The sequence below is a fragment of the Pongo pygmaeus genome, chromosome X (assembly GCF_028885625.2).
Source record: "Pongo pygmaeus isolate AG05252 chromosome X, NHGRI_mPonPyg2-v2.0_pri, whole genome shotgun sequence".
Lineage (NCBI taxonomy): Eukaryota > Metazoa > Chordata > Mammalia > Primates > Hominidae > Pongo > Pongo pygmaeus.
In genome coordinates this window covers 155,623,286-155,643,872 of record NC_072396.2, presented here as the reverse complement: position 1 = coordinate 155,643,872, position 20,587 = coordinate 155,623,286, and the positions used below count along the sequence as shown (strand labels likewise).

General features: G+C 41.4%; 1 protein-coding gene across 6 annotated transcripts in view; it reads left to right on the top strand.

The window, feature by feature from the left end:
• CD99L2 (CD99 molecule like 2) overlaps positions 1-20,587 on the top strand; it is a 130,779-nt gene that overhangs the window by 96,108 nt on the left and 14,084 nt on the right. For 4 of the 6 annotated variants that reach the window (XM_054472169.2, XM_054472167.2, XM_054472168.2 and 1 more), the window contains 3 exons: positions 5,539-5,607; positions 5,736-5,819; positions 7,265-7,330. In XM_054472169.2, the coding sequence (XP_054328144.1) occupies positions 5,539-5,607; positions 5,736-5,819; positions 7,265-7,330 (219 nt within the window). The remainder of the gene's footprint in view (positions 1-5,538; positions 5,608-5,735; positions 5,820-7,264; positions 7,331-20,587) is intronic. The other 2 variants (XM_054472171.2, XM_054472170.2) reach the window with 1 other exon arrangement.

The window sequence follows — 20,587 nt, the reverse complement described above, 5'->3', positions numbered from 1 at the left end:
GCGATGAAGTTTCACTTTTGTTGCCCAAGCTGGAGTGCAATGGCGTGATCTTGGCTCACTGCAACCTCAGCCTCCCAGGTTCAAGTGAATCTCCTGTCTCAGCCTCCCGAGTAGCTGGGATTATAGTCATGCACCACCACACCCGGCTAATTTTATATTTTTAGTAGAGACAGGGTTTCTCCGTGTTGTTCAGGCTGATCTCGTACTCCTGACTCAGGTGATCCACCCACCTCGGCCTCCCAAAGTGCTGGGATTACAGGTGTGAGCCACCGCGCCCAGCTGAGTTTTTTATTATTGTGGTAAGCATACGTATAAAATTTACTGTTTTAACCATTTTTAAGTGTATTATTCAGTGGTACTTAGTAGACATTTGTCCCTCCTTTGGTATTTGCTGGGCATTGGTTCTGGGACCCCCTGCAAATACCAAAATCCTTTGATGTTCAATTCTCTGATATGAAATGGCATAGTATTTGCATGTAACCTACACATATCCTCCCATATAGTTTAAATCATTTCCAGATTACTTATAATACCTAATATAATATAATGCTATGTAAATAGTTATTATACTGTATTTTAAAAATTTATATTATTTTTATAGTTGTATTATTTTTTGTTTTTTGTTCTTTGAATATTTTGATCCATGGTTGGTCAAACACATGATTCTGGATGCGGAACCTATGGATATGGAGGATCATCGGTATTCACAATGTTATGCAGCTGTTACCATGATCATTTCCAAAAGTTTTTCATCAGCCCAGTTAGAAACCCTATACCCATACAACAGTAACTCCTCATTTCTCCTTACTCCTAGCCCCTGGTAACCTCTGTTATACTTTCTGTCTCTAAGAATTTGCCCATTCTAGGTACCTCTTAGAATTGCACAATATTTGTTCTTTTGTGTCTGGTTTATTTCACTTAATGTAATGTTTTCCAGGTTTATCCATGTTGCAGCATGTACCAGAGTTTCTTTCTTTTAAGGCTGAATAATATTGCATTATATGTATATACCATATTTTGCTTATGCATTTATATGTTGATGGCCATTTGTGTTGTTTCCACCTTTTGGCTGTTGTGCATAATGCTGTTAGGAACATTGGCGTACAGATATCTGTTAGAGTCTCTGCTTTCAATTCATTTGGGTATGGACCTAGAAGTGGAATTGCTGGATCATATGGTAGCTCTGTGTCACATTTTGAGGAAGTACCAAACTGTTTTCCACAGCAGCTGCACCATTTTACATTCTCACCAGCAACATACCAGGGTTCCAATTTCTTCATGTCCTCACCAATACCTGTAATTTTTCATTTTTCTTTTAATAATAGCCATCCTAATGGGTGCAAACTGGTATCTCATTGCAGTTTTTATTTGCCTATCCCTAATGACTAGTGACACTGAGAAGCTTTTCATGTGCTTATTGGTCATTTGTATATCTTCTTTGAAGATATGTCTGTTCAAGTCCTTTGCCCATTTTAAAACCACTTTTTTGGTTTTTTTCCTTTTTTTTTTTGAGACAAGGTCTTGCTTTGTCACCCAGTCTGGAGTGCAGTGGTATGATCTCTGCTTACTGCAACCTCCATCTCCGGGCTCAAGCAGTCCTCCTACTTCAGCCTCCTGAGGAGGTGGGACTACAGGTGTGCCACCACACCTGTCTAATTTTTGTGGTTTTGTTTTTTTTTTTTTTTTGGTAGAGACAGGGTTTCACCATGTTGTCCAGGCTGGTCTTGAACTTCTGGACTCAAGTAATCCACCTGCCTCAGCCTCCCAAAGTTCTGGGATTACAAGCATGAGTCACTGTGCCTAGCCTTAAAATCAGGGTTTTTGTTGTTGTTGACTTGTATAAGTTCTTTATATAGTGTGGATATTAATCCCTTATTGGATGTAAGATTTGTAAATATTTTCTCCCATTCCTGTGAGTTATCTTTTTACTCTCTTGATGTTGTCCTTTGATGCACAAAAGTTTTTAATTTTAGGCTGGGCATGGTGCACATGCCTATAATCCCAGCACTTTGGGATGCCAAGGCAAGTGGATGGCTTAAGTCCAGGAGTTTGAGACCAGCTTTGCCAACATGGGGCAACCCTGTCTGTACAAAAAATGCAAAAATTAGCTGGGCATGGTGGTGCACGCCTGTAGTCCCAGCTACTCAGAAGGCTAAGATAAGAGGATCACTTGAGTCTGGAAGGCGGAGGTTGCAGTGAGTGGCATGATTGTGCCACTGCGCTCCAGCCAGCCTGGGTGACAGAGTGAGACCCTGTCTCAAAAAAAGTTTTAAATTTTGATGAAGATCAATTTATTTATTTTGTTTTTGTTGTTGATGTTGCCTGTGCTTTTGGTGTCATATCCAGGAAATCATCATCAAATCCAATATCATGAAACTTTTTCATAATATTTTCTCCTGAGAGTTTTATAGTTTTAGCTTTTATATTTAGGTCTTTGAACGATTTCTTTTTTTCATGCCACCATGTCTAAGAATCTTCTATCTATTTTGAGTTAATTTTTGTATATAGTATAGATCAGGGTCCGAAGTCATTCCTTTGCATGTGGATATCCAATTTTCCCAGCACCATTTGTTGAAAAGACTGTCCTTTCCCCGATTGAACGGTCTTGACATACTGTTGAGAATCTAGTGACCATATATGCAAGGGTTTATATCTGGGCTTGCTTTCTTCCTTCCTTCCTCCTTTCCTTTCCCTTTTCCTTTCCTTTCTCCCCTTTCTCTTCCTTCCCTTCTTCCCTCCCTTTGTTCTCCCACCCTCCCTCCCTTCCTTCCTTCCTTCCTTCCTTCCTTCCTTCCTTTCCTCCCTCCCTCCCTCCCTTCCTTCCTTCCTTTCCTCCCTCCCTCCCTCCCTCCCTCCCTTCCTTCCTTCCTTCCTTCCTTTCCTCCCTCCTTCCCTCCCTTCCTCTCTTCTGTCCTCCTTCTCCTCCTTCTCCTCCTCCTTCTCCTTCTCCTTCTTTTTTTTTGACAGGGTCTCATTCTGTCGTCTATGCTGGAGTATAGTGGTGTGGTCACGGCTCACTGCAGCCTCCACCTGGGCTCAAGCAATCTTTCCATCTCAGCCTCTCAAGTAGCTGGAACCACAGGCACATGCCACCACACCTGGCTAATTTTTTGTATTTTTTGTAGAGATGGGATTTCACAATGTTGCCAGGCTGGCCTTGAACTCCTGGGCTCAAGCAGTCCACCTGCCTCAGCCTCCCAAAGTGTTGAGATTACAGGCGTGAGCCACTGCACCCGGCCTATTTCTGGGCTTCCTATTATATTTTATTGGTTTGTATGTCTGTTCCTGATGTCAGTACCACACGTGTTGTGATATTTGTAGTTTTGTAGTAAGTTTTAAAATCAGGAAGTGTGACTCTTCTATGTTCTTTTTCTAGATTGTTTTGGCTATTTGAGATTCCTTGAAATTCCATGTGAATTTTAGGATGAATTTGTCTATTTCTGCAACAAATGTCATTGGGATTTTGGTAGGGATTCCATTGAATCTGTAGATTGCTTTAGATAGTATGCATTGCCATTTTAACAATTTAGTGTCTTCTAATCCATGAACACAGGATTAGGTTGTATTTTGATAGTTGGTGGTTTTTGAGAAATTGGTCCATTTCTTCTAAGTTGTCAAATATGTGAGCTAAAAAATGTTCATATTATTCCATTATTATTCTTTTAATGGTTACAAGATCTACAGTGTCCCATTTCAGTCCTTTTATTGGCATATCATCTTTTTTAACTTTTATGTTTGTTAGTAAGGCTAGAGGTTTATCCCTTTTTACTATATAAATAAGCTTTTGGTTTTATTGAATTTTTTTTTTTTTTTAGTATTGCATTCTTATTTTCAGTTTCATGGATCTCTGCTCTTGTGTTTATTATTTCCATCTGCTTGCTTTGGTTTTGTTTTTCTAGTATCTAGCTAGCTTCTTTTTCTAGCATCTTGAATTAGTAACTTAGATTATTGATTTGAGGCTCTTCTTCATTTCTAACTTATGCATTGAGTGCTATAAACTTCTCTCTGCACTGCCTTAGATCCCACATATTTTGCTATGTTGTGTTTTCATTTTCACACAGTTCTATGTATTTTTTAAAATTTCCTTTGAAACTTTTTCTTTGACCCTTGTTTTATTTAGAAATATGTTGTTTAATATCCAAATGTTTAGAGATTTTCTTGTTTTCTATTGTTTCTTCTCTGTTTCTAATTTGAATTAAGTATAATCAATGATACCTCTCTGTATAATTTCAATACTTTTAAATTTGTTGAAGTTTATTTCCTGGTTCAGAATATGATCTCAGGTGAATATTCTGTGAGTGCTTAAACAATTGTTTACTCTGCTGTAATTGGCTGGTGTGTCCTGTTGTGCCAGTTAAATCCCATTGGTTGATTATTGTTCACTTCTTCAATATCCTTGTAGATTTTCTGTCTAGTAGTTCTACCAATTGCTGAGAGTGGAGTGTTGAAGTCCCCAACTATAAATGTGCATTTGCTTATTTCTCTTTTTAGCTCTATCAGGTTTTACTTAATGTGTCTAGACACTCTGTTGTTAGGTGCACACACATTCAGGATTGTTACGTCTTCCTGGTGGATTGATCCTTTTATCATTTTATAATATCCCTCTTCATTCCATCTGAGAACTGTTGGGTCATGACTTGACTTACTGTATTGTTTTTGTATTTTCTTTGTAGAAGATTCAGACCTACATTTCTTTGATCCACAGGCAACACCGAAGGTCTATCGAAAAATGATAGGCAATACATTTTAAATGTCCCTAGGCAGTTTGGATATCACATTATTGCTCTGTAAAACTCATTTAGGTTTTTTCCCCACATACATCGCTGTTTCTCTCCCGGGTGCTTGCTGTATATAGCACTGTCTCTGTCTTTTCCCTCTATTAACTTCAATAGTGGGAACAGTTACAGCACAGTCTTCTGAAGTTCAAGAAAAGAATTATTTGGAAAATTCATGAATGCCATCTGTGTAATTAGTGTGAAAGAAGTCCATATTTGAAAGGAATCTGGTTGAGCCCAGATACCTGATGTTTATAATAGTAACCACAGTTATATAAAATTATATATATGTGTGTTGTAACCACTTTCCGTGTATAGGATACTACCACAGTCCACTGGGAATGCAACCTCAATCTGTCCATCCCTGGGCAGGATTAGCTATAGTTCAAGTGCCAGGTTGACAGTGGTGGAACCAAGGCTTGGAGCTCTCAAGCACTCATGCTCAAGCTCTAGAACTCCTCGGTCCATGTGGTCATCTCCCGCAGATCCGGGCTCAAGTCCCAGCTTTACCACTTACCTGGCCACATGTGGGACTATGTCTGCCTCATAACCCCCATCCCCTGAAGAAGAGTCAACAGAACCCACCTCATTTAAGCCTTTTATATCTCTTTGTCGTCCATCTCAAAGTGATTCTGTAGAGGTCCTATAGGAGCCTCAAGGACCAAGATAAGAATATTCATGATGTGACTTCCCTGAGCCATGAATGGCTGCTGCGTTTTGTTCCTAAATGTGCTCCCTTTGCTGTCCTCCCTTCCCCTTTTAGAGAGATGGAACCATGTAACCACCACGACCAAGAGGCCAGTAACCACCAGAGCTCCAGCAAATACTTTAGGTAAGGTGGCCGCTCTGAGGAGAGTAGTAAGGCAAGGATCCCATGGGGCTCCCTCTGAGACAGGATCCAAATGAGCTACCCATAGATGAACTAATTGAGTATTTCTTTTATTTTGGGATCCCATGAAGGAAATGATTTTGACTTGGCTGATGCCCTGGATGATCGAAATGATCGAGATGATGGCCGCAGGAAACCGATTGCTGGAGGAGGAGGTGAGTCCCACCTGGTCTGGTTCTGTCTCATTAATTAAATCATCCCACAGAGCCAGAGCCAGCCTGGGCCTGGCAGAGCTAGAGGCACTTCAAGCCACTGGAGAACCCTATAATGGTGGTACTCAAACTTTTTTGGTCTCGGGACTCCCGAAATCATCGAGATCTCAAGAGAGATTTTGCTTATGTGGGTCACGTTTATCAATACTCATCATCTTAGAATTTAAAACTGAAAGACTTTATTAATCAATCTAAAATGAACAACATTAAACCCATACATTTAACATAAATAATATTTTTATGAGAAACAACTATGTTTGGCAAGACAAAAACTTGTATTGAGGAGAGCGGCATGCTGTTACATTTTTGCAGATTTCTCTCATGTCTGGCTGGATGGAAGCAGCTGGATTCTCACAGGCACTTTATTCCATCGTGAGATGTTGTTTTGGTTGAAGTATATGAAGGAAATCTGGCCTCACACCCATAGGCAGTGGGGACAGGGAGGAATACTTTCACAGACTTTTCAGATCCTTGTGGATAATCTTCTAGGATAGGACACCAAAACTTGGCCCCAACAAAAGCGGTCGTTTCTTACAGGTTAAGCGTAGTGTGGAGTGTGAAACTCTATCAGTGAACTTTCCACACTTGGTTCCGTGGGACTGTCTTGTCCTTTCGGTGGACCTTTTACCCGTTCATAAATTTTCTGCTTCCTTGTGTCAGTTTCCTTGCTGCATAACAAAAATCAGAAACTCTGAGTTAAGACAACACCCATTTATTATCCCACTGTTTCCTTTGGTCTGGAGTTGAGGAACAGCTAAGCTGAGTTTTCTGCTCAGGAGCTCATATAGCTGCAGTCAAGGTGTTGGTGAGGGCTGGGGTCTCGTCTGAGGTTGGGTTCCCTTCCAAGCTCAATTGGTTGTTGACAGTACATTCCCTTGCAGCTATAGAAATAATGACTGCTTGCTGCTTCAAGACCAGCAGGAGAATGACCAACAGAGGGGTTGGTAGGGGGAGAAAGGAGGAGAGACCGACCGACTCTGTTGCTTCTCATGTCTGAGCTCAGAGAAGGCCTGAACCTGCTTTTGAGGATATCACCTGATTAAGTCATGCCCATCTAGGATAATCTCCTTTTTGATGAATGCAAAGTCAAATTGATTTGGTACCTTAATCACCTCTGCAAAATCCCTTCACCTTTGGCATGTAATCTAACCTAATCACGGGAGTGATAGCCCTCCTATCCATGGTTCCACTCACACTCAGAGTGGTGGGACGTTATGTGGGACATGTACACCAGTGGGAGGGGGTCTGGGGGGACCTCTTAGAATTTCATCAAGGGCATTCTTAAGTGGAACTGGCAATCATTTTCTGAATCTTGGGCAACATTAGCACAAGTTTCTTGTTGCTGATTTTTTTTCTTGTTGTTGAAATGTATGTTTTATTTTCTCCAGGTTTTTCAGACAAGGATCTTGAAGACATAGTAGGGGGTGGAGAATACAAACCTGACAAGGGTAAAGGTAGGAGCATTGATTTGTGCCAACACAACCCTTATTCTGGTGAAAAAGGTGATTATGCAGCAACCAGGTTAATTGAGCCTCTGGGAAATGAGTGGTAGTTCCCAGACATCCCAGCCTGCCAATTGGGGTTCATTTGGAATGATGTGAGCCATGCAGTTCAAGGGGGGGATTTATAAGCCATCTTGGAAAAGCTCCACATTTCCCCTGATGTTCCTTAAGCAGCAGTGCTGATAGTTTAACGTTTCATGCTGGCTGAAGCCTATTTGCCAAGGCAACACCACCAATGATAATAACTGGGGGCCAGTGGACTCTGAAAACAGCCCTCTCAACCTCAAGAGACTTACTCACTCTTGGGATGGGAGGAGCAAAGTCATCATGACAAGCATTTTTTTTAAGAGACCCATAGCAAGTCAGATATCTTTTAAAATACCTTTCTATTTTGAAATGGTTCTCACAAGAAGTTGTAAAAATAGTTCAAGAGAGTTCATGTGTACACTTCACCTAGCTTCTCCTTATATAACCATAGTCACTGTCAAAACCAGGAAGTCAACATTAGTCCAGTACTGTTAAGTCAGCTACAGACCTTGTTCAGATTTCATCAGATTTTGCACGCATTCAGATATGCGTGTGTGAGCGAGTATGGGTAGGTCTATAAAATGTTATGTGTGTAGATTTGAGTAACCATTACCATAATTAGCAGGCAGAACTGTTCCATCGCCACAAAGAAGTTCCCTCATGTTACCCCAGAATAGTCATGTCCTCCCCACGGCCAGATAGTGTTAATTCCCCAAACTACCAAAGATTTCAATCTTTTATCATAGTATACATCAAGTCTGGAGGGAATATTAGCCAGATTTGTTGATGTGGCAAGGCAAGCTAGTGATTGTAACTTGTGGTTGTAACCTGTTGTGATTGTAACTTGTGATTGTAATCTGTTGTGATAGCAACATGTTATGATGGTAAGTTGTGGTAACTCCGATTGTAACCTGTTGCAATGGCAAATTGCTGTTACACCCGGTTATAAGTGTGACAAGTTATGGGTGTATCTGGTTGTAACTCTGATACACTCCCCACAGTCTTGGCTGTGGTTACTAGTGTTTGCTCTTTTCTTGCAAGAACGGTGTGCCTTTCGTATGGGAATAGTGTTCTCTTCCGATTAAAGGACACCATAGTTAAATTTATCCTTCGAAACACCTTTCCAGACAGAGTCATCTCTACTAAAAAGCACAAAAAGCCTCTAAATGAAACCCACAGGTGTCAGGAGAACATGGAACATTTAAAGGGCAAATCCAGCAAATTAGCCAATTACTTTTGGGAGATAAGTGGTATTTCCAGATGGTGAAATGAGAGCAGTAGGCACACGTGTAAGCACACACATGAATGAAAGTCTGAATGGCATGTCAGGGGCTTTTCCTTATTAAAAGTGCATGTTTTAGCAAGGAAGAAGTGTTCAGGAATTCTTTAATTAGGCTCATATTTGAACTTCTCTTGTAAAGAATAATCAACTGTTAGCTTAAGTTATACCCTCTGCCATTATAGGTGTCAGGAAAAGAAGATAAAGGGGGTCACGGAAAAAAGGACAAGTGTGAAACTGAAACATGGTTATGATAAGCACACCATGGAATTCTCAGACACTGTCCTTTACACAAAAATATGCTAATGCTGTGAGCAAAGGTAAAACATCACATTTCAATAAATTATGATCTTCAGCATGAAAAGAATCCTAATTAATGCATTTTTCAGGCTTGGGTCTTAGGCACATAGATTCAGCTATATTTTAGAGTGTATTTTTGAAACAATACATTATTTGTTACGGATTTTTTTCTCAGGAAGACCTCTTACCCTGTAGAAGCCCCCCATTTTGCCTATAGGTAACGATGACAGTCTTTTGTCAACAGGTCCTATTGCCTTTCTCTAAGAAGGTGATGGCCTATAAGCCCTCCTCCTCTGCCCTTATTTCCTTCCTGCCCAGCCTGGGCAGGACTCTGATCGTCCCCCATTTCTGCCAACAGACTGCTTTCCATAGCACTTTGAGAAATTCGAGGCCAATGTTTCAACTCCTCACGGCCCCCCTGCCATGTATACCCCAGAGTATGCAAGCCCCTACTCCCACTGTGATTCCCAGCGGCTTCCTGATGGCCACAGCCCTCTGTCCTGTGTGGCCGCTGTAGCATTGGACTTTGATGATCACCTTCTCCTTAACATTCTTTCCTCCTGGGCCCTTTCTCACTCATTGACTGGTCTCATTCATGAGCCTCATTCACTGCTTCTTTCTGAACACTGCTGCCTCTTGGATTTATTTCCTTGGTGTCCAGTTCTGTATGTCATTCTCTTTCACTGGGAAAGAGAATGGTATTAGAAACCAAGATCTGAGTATTCATTGCTTAGTGGTATATCGCTACTTCTAGACTGTCTAAGCAGACAGAGATAGGAAATAGGAAATATATGTATATATACTAACCCATGTGTCTTACTTCAGGCTGCTATAACAAATTACCACAGACTGGGTGATAATTAAGCAACAGACATTTGTTTCTCACAGTTCTAGAGGCTGGGAAGTCCAAGATCAAGTCATGGATAGATACAGTATCTAGTGAGGATCTGCATCCTGTTTTGGAGATGGCTATCTTCTTGTTGTGTCCCTGATTGGTGGAGAGGACAGAGTGGGGAGAAAGCTCTGGTGTCTCTTCTTATAAGGGTTCTAATCCTATCATGAGGGGTAGACTTTCATGACCTAATTAACTCCCAAAGACCCCACCTCCTAATATCATCACATTGGAGGTTAGGATTTCAACATATGACCTTGAGAGACGGGATACAAATGTTCAATACATAACACCATGTATATACACATATCCAAAATAATTTCTTTTAACCGTCAGCAGGTATATAACCTAAACATGACTTCATACTTATATCTCCAACTGTAATCCAGTGCCAGAAGGATTATTTTGATCTTCCTTTCTTGCTTACCTATAACCTTCCTCTCTGACAGTGAGACACCTAGCTCCTACTACCTGTCATTCATTTACTGTCTTACTCAATTCAGGTATACACGTATAGAGCATCAGAATTGCTAACTCATACCCCCAGGAGAAACAACTTTACCAACTAGAGTCCAGTGTCTATGTTCAGTTTCTTTTGTCTTTACCTCACAGTTTCCAGTCAAAATACTGTTTTTCAAAGTTACTTAGGTCGGTTCCTTTACCTTCCTCATCCATTCAGTACAGTAATGCCACCCATTTATAATGGAGTTAGATTCATTTGTCATAGTCTGCATTCCATCCTGGGAGTCCCCTACCCACCTGGTTGATGTTTTGTTCTTTTGCTTGTAGGCATTAAAGTTCACTCTTTGTAACATATAGTTCTATGGGTTTTGGCAAATGCATAGAGTCACATGTCCACCAGCCAAGTACCATACAGAACAGTTTCCTCACCATGCAAGGACTTCTGTACATGCCCTTATAGTCAGCCACTCCCCCTTCCCTCAACCCTAATCTATTTTCTATTAGTGCAACCACTGATTTGCTTACTTCTCTATAGTTTTACCTTATCCAGGATGCCATATAATTGGAGCCATACAGTATATAGGCTTTTCAGACTAGCTGCTTTCACTTAGCAATATGCATTTAAAGTTTTTTCATGTTTTTTCATAGCTTGGTAGTTTGTTCTTTTTAGCATTGAACAATATCCCATTGTATGGATGTACCACTTTGTTTATCCATTCACCTGCTGAAGGACATCTTGGTTGCTTCCAGTCTGGAGTGAATATGAATAAAACTGCTATAAATATTTTTTTTGAGATAGGATCTCACTCTGTTGCCTAGCCTGGAGTGCAGTAATGCAAACACAGTTCACTGAAACATTGACCTCCTGAGCTCAAGCAATCCTCCCACCTCGGCCTCCTGAGTATCTGGGACCATAGATACGCACCACCATACTTGACTAACTTAAAATTTTTGTAGGGATGGGGTCTTGCTATGTTGCCCAGGGTGGTCTCGAGCTCCTGGGCTCAGGTGATTCTCCTGCCTTGGCCTCCCAATATGCTGGGATGCAGGTGTGAGCCATTGCGCCCAGCTATAAACATTTTTAAACATTACATACAGGTTTCTGTGTAGACATACACATAATACTTTATACTTTTGTTCTATGAACAACACTATGAAGAAAAGAAAAAGACAAGCCACGGATTTGGAGAAAATATTTGCAAAATCATATACCTGATAAAAGACCTGTATTCAGATGATATAAAGAATTCATAGGCCGGGTGTGGTGGCTCACGCCTGTAATCCCAGCACTTCTGGAGGGTGACGCGGGTGGATCACGAGTTCAGGAGATCGAGACCATCCTGGCTAACATGGTGAAACCCTGTCTCTACTAAAAATACAAAAAATTAGCTGGGTGTGGTAGCACGTGCCTGTAGTCCCAGCTACTCGGGAGACTGAGGCAGGAGAATCACTTGAACCTGGGAGGTGGAAGTTGCAGTGAGCCGAGATCACACCACTGCACTTCACCCTGGGCGACAGAGCGAGACTCTGTCTCAAAAAAAAAAAAAAAAAAAAAAAAAGAATTCATAAAAGTCAACAATAAGAACTCAACCCCAATTTTAAAATGGGTAAAAAATATGAAGAGACTTCACCAAAGAAGAATATAAAATAGGAAAATAAGATATTCAACGTCATTTCTCACTAGGGAAATACAAATGAAAACAAGATACCACTATGCACCTGTTAGAATGTCTAAAATCCAAAAAGCTGATAATATCAATTGCTGATGAGGATGCAGAGCAACAAGAACGCTCATTCATTGTTTGTGAGAATGCACAATGGTACGGCCACTTTGGAAGACAGCTTGACAGTTTATTATAAAGTTCAACATAGACTTGCCATATGACCTAGCAGTCATACACTATTGCTGGTTTTTGCTCCGGTTGAACAGTCTGCCGACAGACTTAGGGAAGGGAAAAATGAGAGCAGCCTTGGGCAAAAATGCCATGGACTCAAGCTGTTTTTACTGAAATCAAATAACTTTCCTGAAATGACTAACTTTTTGTCCAGGTTTATAGTTGCTTTTTGAGGAGAGGATTTGTTGATCTCCTCACTGTCTCATGCCAGAAGTCTTTTCCCTGGTATCTTTTGAATCTAGATTATTCTTTCTCTTTATCGCCCCTCAAGCCCAGGCCATCTTCACCCTCCCTTGGGACGACCAGCTAAGCGGTTAAGAGTGTTGACCTTAACCGCTTAACCGGTATCTTTGCTCCAGCTTGTCCTCCTTGTAGCTGCAAGAGAGAACCATCAAGAACATGAATCTGAGCCTGTCGTTCCTCTGTTTAAAAAATACTGTGTAACAATGAAAAGACAAACAGTCCAATTAAAAAATGAGCATAGGATTTGAACAGACACATCACAAAGGAAGTTACATGATGTTCAAAATAATTTATGTGTGTTGAACCAATCTTGCATCCTAGGGATAAAGTCTACTTGATCGTGTTGGATTAGCTTTTTGATGTGCTGCTGGATTCAATTTGCTGGCATTTTGTTGAGGATTTTTGCATCTATGTTCATCAATGATATCGGCCTGACGTTTTCTTTTTGTATTGTGTCCTGCTACAGTAACCAAAACAGCATGGTACTGGTACAAAAACAGACACATAGACCAGTGGAACAGAATAGAGAGCATACAAAAAATGCCTCAGACCTACAGCCATCTGATCTTCAACAAAATTGACAAAACAAGCAGTGAGGAAAGGACTCTTTTTTTTTTTTAATATTTTAAGTTCTAGGGTACATGTACACAACGTGCAGGTTTGTTTCATATGTATACATGTGCCATGTTGGTTTGCTGTACCCATTAACTCGTCATTTACATTAGGTATATCTCCTAGTGCTATCCCTTCCTCCCTCCCCCCATCCCATGACAGGTCCCAGTGTGTGATATTCCCCACCCTGTGTCCAAGTGTTCTCATTGTTCAGTTCCCACCTATGAGTGAGAACATGCGGTGTTTGGTTTTCTGTCTTTGTGATAGTTTGCTCAGAATGATGGTTTCCAGCTTTATCCGTGTCCCTACAAAGGACATGAACTCATCCTTTTTTATGGCTGCATAGTATTCCATGGTGTATATGTGCCACATTTTCTTAATCCAGTCTATCATTGATGGACATTTGGGTTGGTTAGGACTCTTTATTCAATAAATGGTGCTGGGATAACTGGCTGGCCATATGCAGAAGATTGAAGCTGGACCCCTACCTTTTTGCCATATGCAAAAATCAACTCAAGATAGATTAAAGACTTAAATGTAAAACCCAAATCTATGAAAACCCTGAAGACAAGCTAGGCAATACTATTCTGGACATAGGACCTTTGTCAGAAGGCAAAGTCTTCATGACAAAGACACCAAAAGCAATTGCAACAAAAACAAAAATCGACACATGGGACCTCATCAAACTAAAGAGCTTCTGCACAGCAAAAGAAACTATCAACAGAGTAAACAGACAACCTATAGAATGTGAGAAAATATTTGCAAACTGTGCATCCAACAAAGGTCTAATATCCAGAATCTATAAGGAACTTAAACAAATTTACTAGCCAAAAACAAAACATCCCATTAAAAAGTGGGCAAAAGACATGAACAGACAGTTCTCAAAAGAAGACATACATGTGGCCAACAAGCATACGAAAAAAAGCTTAACATCACTAATCATTAGAGAAATGCAAATCAAAACCACAATGAGATACCTTCTCACACCAGTCAGAATGGCTGTTATCAAAAAGTCAAAAAATAAATGCTGACGAGGTTGTGGAGAAAGGGGAACACTTAGGCACCGCTGATGGGAATGTAAATTAGTTCAGCCAGTGTTGAAAAAACTTTGGTGATTTCTCAAAGAACTTAAAACAGAATTACCATTTGACCCAGCAATGCCGTTATTTAGTATATACCCAAACACAAATTGCTCTATCATAAAGACACGTGCATGTGTATGTTCATTGCAGCACTATTCACAGTAGCAAAGACACGGAATCAGCCTAAGTGCCCATCAACAGAGGACTAGATGAAGAAAATGTGGTACATATATACCAGGAAATACTACACAGCCTTAAAAAAATGAGATCACGTCCTTTGCAACAACATAGATGGAGCTGGAGGCCATTGTCCTAAGCAAACTAACTCAGGAACAGAAAACCAGATACCACATGTTCTCACTTATAAGTGGGAGCTAAATGATGAGAACACATAGACACATAGAGGGGAACAGCACACACTGGGGCCTATCAAGGGGTGGAGGGTGGGAGGAGGGAAGGGATCGGGAAAAATAACTAATGAATACTAGGCTTAATACCTAGGCGATGAAATAATCTGTACAACAAATCCCCATGACACACAATTTACCTGTATAGCAAACCTGCACATGTACCCCTGAACCTAAAATTTTTTTTTAAAAAAAACCAAAATCATTATTCTTTGGGGAAATACAAATCAAACCACAATGAGATACCACAACACATCCTCCAGAATAACTAAAATTTAAAAGGAAGTATCAAATGTTGATGAAGATGTGGAGTGACTGCAGTTATCATACATCATTGGTAGGGATGTCAAGTTTCTTCTAAAACTGAACATAGACCTCCCTAGCGACCCAGCAATTTCATTCCCTATTCAAGAGAAATGAGAGCTATGTTCTGCCCCCTTCCAACAACAAAACAAAAGACTTATAAAAGAATGCTCATTGCTTGATCTACGATAGCAGAAAACAAAAACAAAACTTGGAAACACCCAGGTATCAATAGGAGAATTGATTGACAAACTGTGATACATTTATATGTTTATACAATGGGATGAGTTACTGATACGACAGCATGGATAAATGTCAAAAACAATATGCTGAGTAAAAGAGGCCAATGATAAAAGAGTACGTATTATTTGAGCCCAATTATATGAAGTTCCACTGCAGCCAAAACTAAGCTATAATGATAGAGAGGAGATCTGTGGCTGCGCGGGTTAGGTGTGTGAATAAGATCAACTGGGCGTCACTTTCTGGGATGATGGTTATGCTCTGTGTCTTGATGGGGTCTCGGTTTCATAGTTGTGTGCATCTGTCAAAAGTTATCCACTGGTACGTGGAAGATTTATGTGTTTCACTATATGTAAATTTTACCTTAAAAAAGGAATCGTAAGCAAACGTAAAATGCTAGGTAACCATAGGTTGAAGTACACTGATGTCTGTAACTTTGACATGTGTCACAAAAATAAGATCGATTGACAAGAGGGATGGCAGACGTGATAAAGTGAATGATGCAAAATGTTAATTACAGGTCTGCGTGCTGGGAATTTGGGTGTTCACTGCAAGGAGTTTTAAACTTTTTTGTATGTTTGAAATTTTTCTTAATTAGATGTTGGTGAAAAAAATTAAAGAAGCAGGAACAACAACAAAAGCCTCTTTAGTGGTTCCCCACTGCTTACGAGATAAATTCAAGCCCTTTAGTCTGGTGACATGTTCTTTCTGCCCTAGACCGCCGGGTTCCTGTGATCTGCAAACATGGAGAAAGGCCAGTAGGTACATATGCCAGTGCCTGCAGATGACATTCCTCGGTCTAAACTGCTTGCCTTCCACCATGTAAATTCCCAGTCATCCTCGAGCAAGTGCTAAGTTACCCATGCTGGAGATCCCCTCCTCTCAGGAGGCTGCCCCCATCTGTGGTCCTGTCTCCCTGCTCACTCTCGGCCCTGCAGCACAGCTTCCATCTCCTGCCCCTGGGCTCTCCTAGAGCTTCTGTCACTCCGCTGGTACAGGATAGCACGTGTCATTCTGAACCACAGCGGGTGGTGTTTATCTTTTTTGCTTCTGCTAGACTGGGCTTCCTGTGTATCCCTGACACCTCCATGCAGGTTTGCTGGCATGAGGACTATGGAGCAAACACCCAGCTTTGCTCTCTGCCTTCTCTGTCACATCTCCCTGTGAAGGCTGGAGTGATACTTTTGATTGGCGAAGCCAGGGTGAGCCTGCTGATCCTCTGGGCCACGTTACTGGTGGGATCGTGGCATGACCTGTTGCTTTCTCCTGGAACCCCAAAGGAGTGCGAGAGCCAGGGCCCACCACGTCGCTAGCTGGGGAAGTGTGCACTCTCATAGTAGGTGAACCCTGTGTCTGCTCTATAAGCCCAGCTTTCCCCCACATGAGCTCTGGGATGATTTTCGTGAGAAGGGAAAAGGGAGAGAAGTAACACGTAGCTTCCGTGTGGCCTCAGGCCGTGTCCTCTAACTAGTATACAGAAGCCCTGCTCTTGAGTGTGCTGCTGTACTTTAGCCTCTTCATCAAGCAGAAGTCTTACCTTTGATCTTTCTCTGGCTCCTTACATCTGTTCTCAGTTGGTAAAGAACCCGGATGGGAGGAGGAGCAGGGAGGGGTGTTATTAGCACTCCCGGATCACCCTCACTGGCCTGTTGGTCAGAAAACTCTCGATAAATTAACACAAGGAACCAAATGGGGGCAAGGGCACTGCTGGCTGGGGAAAGAGGCCATTTGCTGCTTTCTTTTCTCCCTATCCCCAGAAGGAGAGTCTTCCTTCTGTGCTCCTTAAGGATCCCCTAGGCAGTGTCTACTCCATTGCTCGGGCGAGGTGTTTTACCCTCTCCTTCGTTATCTGCAGACCTTTCCCAAACTTCTGAGTCTGCTCAAAGCTAGAGTTTTCGTGACAGCTCTTTCAAGGGTGCTACTTGGAGCCTTGGGTGGTACGAAATGGATGTATTCACGGTGAGCCTTGTGTGTGCTCCAAGTGCAAACTCTCCATGCACTGCAGAGAACACTAGAAGGAGAGGAGCACTACCTGAACTTCTCCTTCAGGGTCTAAAGGTGAAACTTGCTTTGCAGCACCCAGCATTTCACTGTACTGATTCCTTTCTTTGGATCACCACCTCCTGGGTTTAGCAGCCCATATGCTGGGCTCACTCAGCTATACACTGCTTGTTCATAACTACTGTGGGTTCACAGGGCTGAAACACTGCCTCATTTTTCTTAATCAGAAAAAAATTATTTTGAAAATGTTAGAATCAAATTGGGCACATTTTTACACCAAGATGGCATTTTTTTTAAGGCCAAAGCATGCAGTTCTTAAACACTGAGCCGAGACTAAAAACCCCTCCTTCTAAAGACATGCAGACATTCTGTTACCGATGTGTCTGGGTTGCATACATAGGCTATGTGGAGATGTCCCCAAGTGTGAAGTGTGAACGCCCTCACTTGTAGTTCACAGGGTTAAAGGAGACGGTACTGACTATGGTCATTTGGTTGACTGTAACTTTGAGTATTAGTTCCCTCCAAATGTAGCCTGTTGATCCCGGTTTTATATATAGAGAGAGATATACTTTAAGTTCTGGGATACATGCGCAGAACGCGCAGGTTTGTTACGTAGGTATACACGTGCCATGGTGGTTTGCTGCACCCATCAACCCGTCATCTACATTAGGTATTTCTCCTAATGCTATCCCTCCTCTAGCCTCCCACCCCCCGACAGGCCCCGGTGTGTGATGTTCCCCTCCCTGTGTCCATGTGTTCTCATTGTTCAGCACAGTGTCAAAGTTCATCTATGTTGTAGCACGCACCAGCATGTCCTTCCTTTTTATGGCTGAATATTCCATTGTGTGGCTAGACCGCATTTTATCTATCCATTTACCCTCTTGGGTTTTGAAGAAAACATTTCTCTCCAATTTTCACTGTGTTTACAGTCATTGTCTTCAAGTATCTGGGCCCTCTCATGATCCCTTTGTGTTATGGACTAAATGTTTGCGTCTCCTGAAAATTCATGTGTTGAAACCCTAACCCCCAATAGGATGTTATTTGGAGGGTAGGGCCTTTGGGCGACTTGAGGTCTTGAAGGTGGGGTCTTTGTGATGGGATTAGTTCTAAGAAGAGATACCTGAGAGTTCTCTTCTTTGGACCTATTTCCACATTCATTTCAGCTTTCATAACATGTAAAGAAATAGGATGTTTCAGATGTGAGAAATAGCTCCCCGGCTCTGGTGTTCTGTGATGTGAAGAGACCCACTTGCTCCCTCAGAATCCCCTTCCCCAAACACGTACCTGGGAACGCGGCGGGAACATGGCTTTTGTCCCAGATGACAACCTTGCTGGTATCTCGGGAGCTTGACATAAGACAAGGAGAGTTTTAAGGGTCTGTATCAGATTGGAAGGGGATACCCATTATATTACCTAGAGGGAGGGCATTCTTATCCCTGTGGTGGGGGATGGATAAAATCTGGGCCTTGGAGACTCCTGGAACAGTGAAGAGTACCCTCCCCAGTGGCTAGCATAGGCAGCCATGTTTTGGTAGATTTTTCAGTTCAGTTTGACTTGGTAACTGTGTGGGGTATTTGAAACAAGATTTTCTTCTCTTTGTTTATTCATTTTTTTTAAAGTTGTTTTTGTTTTGCACTTTGGCCATCTTTTTAGATAATGAAAATACGTTTCTAAAATATCTAAAAGCCCTAGCTGTGTCTATTAGAAGAGTCTAGAACACTTATAGATGTCTTTAAATACTTGAACATCTACCCCAGCAGTTATAATCTTCCTTCCATTACGTTACTCTCCATGCCCTTGGCAACCAGGTGGGTCAGGCACTCACTGTGAGCCCAGGTTGTGCTGCTGTCAGAGAAGGGCAGCTCCGTGTGGTGCATCCCTGCCTCCCCCAGATGTATGGCTGTGTAGGAATCAAGGCTGCCATGTATGCGTATAGCATTGTCTTTTGTCTCTGAGATGCTGAGGGTCTGACACTTCCTTTGATTGCAGGGCTTATTCACAACTTTCTCACTGAGGTCATGCCTCCTTTCTACAGGGCCTCTGTAGCTATGGTGGTTGCTGTAGCTAGAGAGGTTCCTATAGCTATGAGACCTGCTATGGCGGTGGTCACTATTGCTACAGTGACGGTCCCTATTGCTATGGTGTGGCTATAGCAACGGCAGCAGTCCCTAGAGTTATGACAGTCCATACAGCTACCTGTATGCATAGGTGTCTATACTCAAAGCAAATTGCAGCATATGATACACTGTGCAGGGAGATTTCTGGTGTACTAGGAAGCTGCTGTAGTCCCTTTGGCATATAATTGTGAACTCAGAAGGCAGGTGGGAATACAAAACATACTGAAATTGAAAAGTCCGCCAATGACCTGTGAAATTGCCTCTTTGAGCTCTCTCTCCAGCTGTGGGAAAGAGGGGTGGATAGATCTGCATGGGGCTTGCAGAGTTAAAACTTCTTACAAATTACGTGAAAAAGACTTGTTTGTTGTTTCATGATCCAGAAAGAATCACTAGTAATATTTGTGACTGCATGCTTGGAGTACTTTTTCTATGCATAAGTATATATTTGTAAATACTTGTGATTTTTTAAAAAATAAAAATGGGATCATGCTATCCTGAAACCACTTTTTTCATTCACTAATACACTGAATATCATTCTCTGTCATTAAAGGGTATTCTAAAATATCCTATCAGTGGTTACATTATATTATGATATACCATAATTTATTTAACCAGGACCCTATTTTTGTACAGAGATTCCCCCAGCTTTTGCTGCTCTACACAGTGCTGTGATGAACATTGTCTTAGCCAAATGTGCACAACTCTAGTCAGATAACTTCCCAGAAGTCAAATGGCTGGCTGGGTCACAGAAAGCAGACACTTTTAAAGATGCGACGCTTTGAGTGGTACTGCTGAATGATATTCCATTAAGGTTGTGCCAACCTCCATTTCCACCACTAGTAAGTAAACAGGTGCTTGTTTTCTCAAATTATCACCTCCACTGGGCATTATAGTTATGTTATCTTTGCAGATTTGTTCAGAGCAAAATGCTATCCTGTTTAAATGTGCATTTCTTTGAATCTAAAAGGAGGTGAAACACTTTTTCAATGTCTTATTAGACACTCTTAAAATATTTTGTGAATTGCCTGTTTGTGTTCTTTGCCCACTTTTTTTTTTTACTGGGGTCTGCATATTTTCTCATTTCTGCATATTTCTGCATATTTTCTCATATATTTTAAGGACTCCTTTTACATTAGAGATTAGGAAGCCCTTATATATTCCATAAACATTGTATTTATTCATTCATCAGTTGATGAACCTTTGGGTTGTTTATAGCTTTTATGAATACTGCGACGAACATGTGTGTGCACATTTTTATGTGGACATATGTTTTCAGTTACCTCGGGTATATATCTAGAAGTGGAATTGTTAGTCATGTTGTAACTCCATGTTTAACTTCTTAAGGAGCG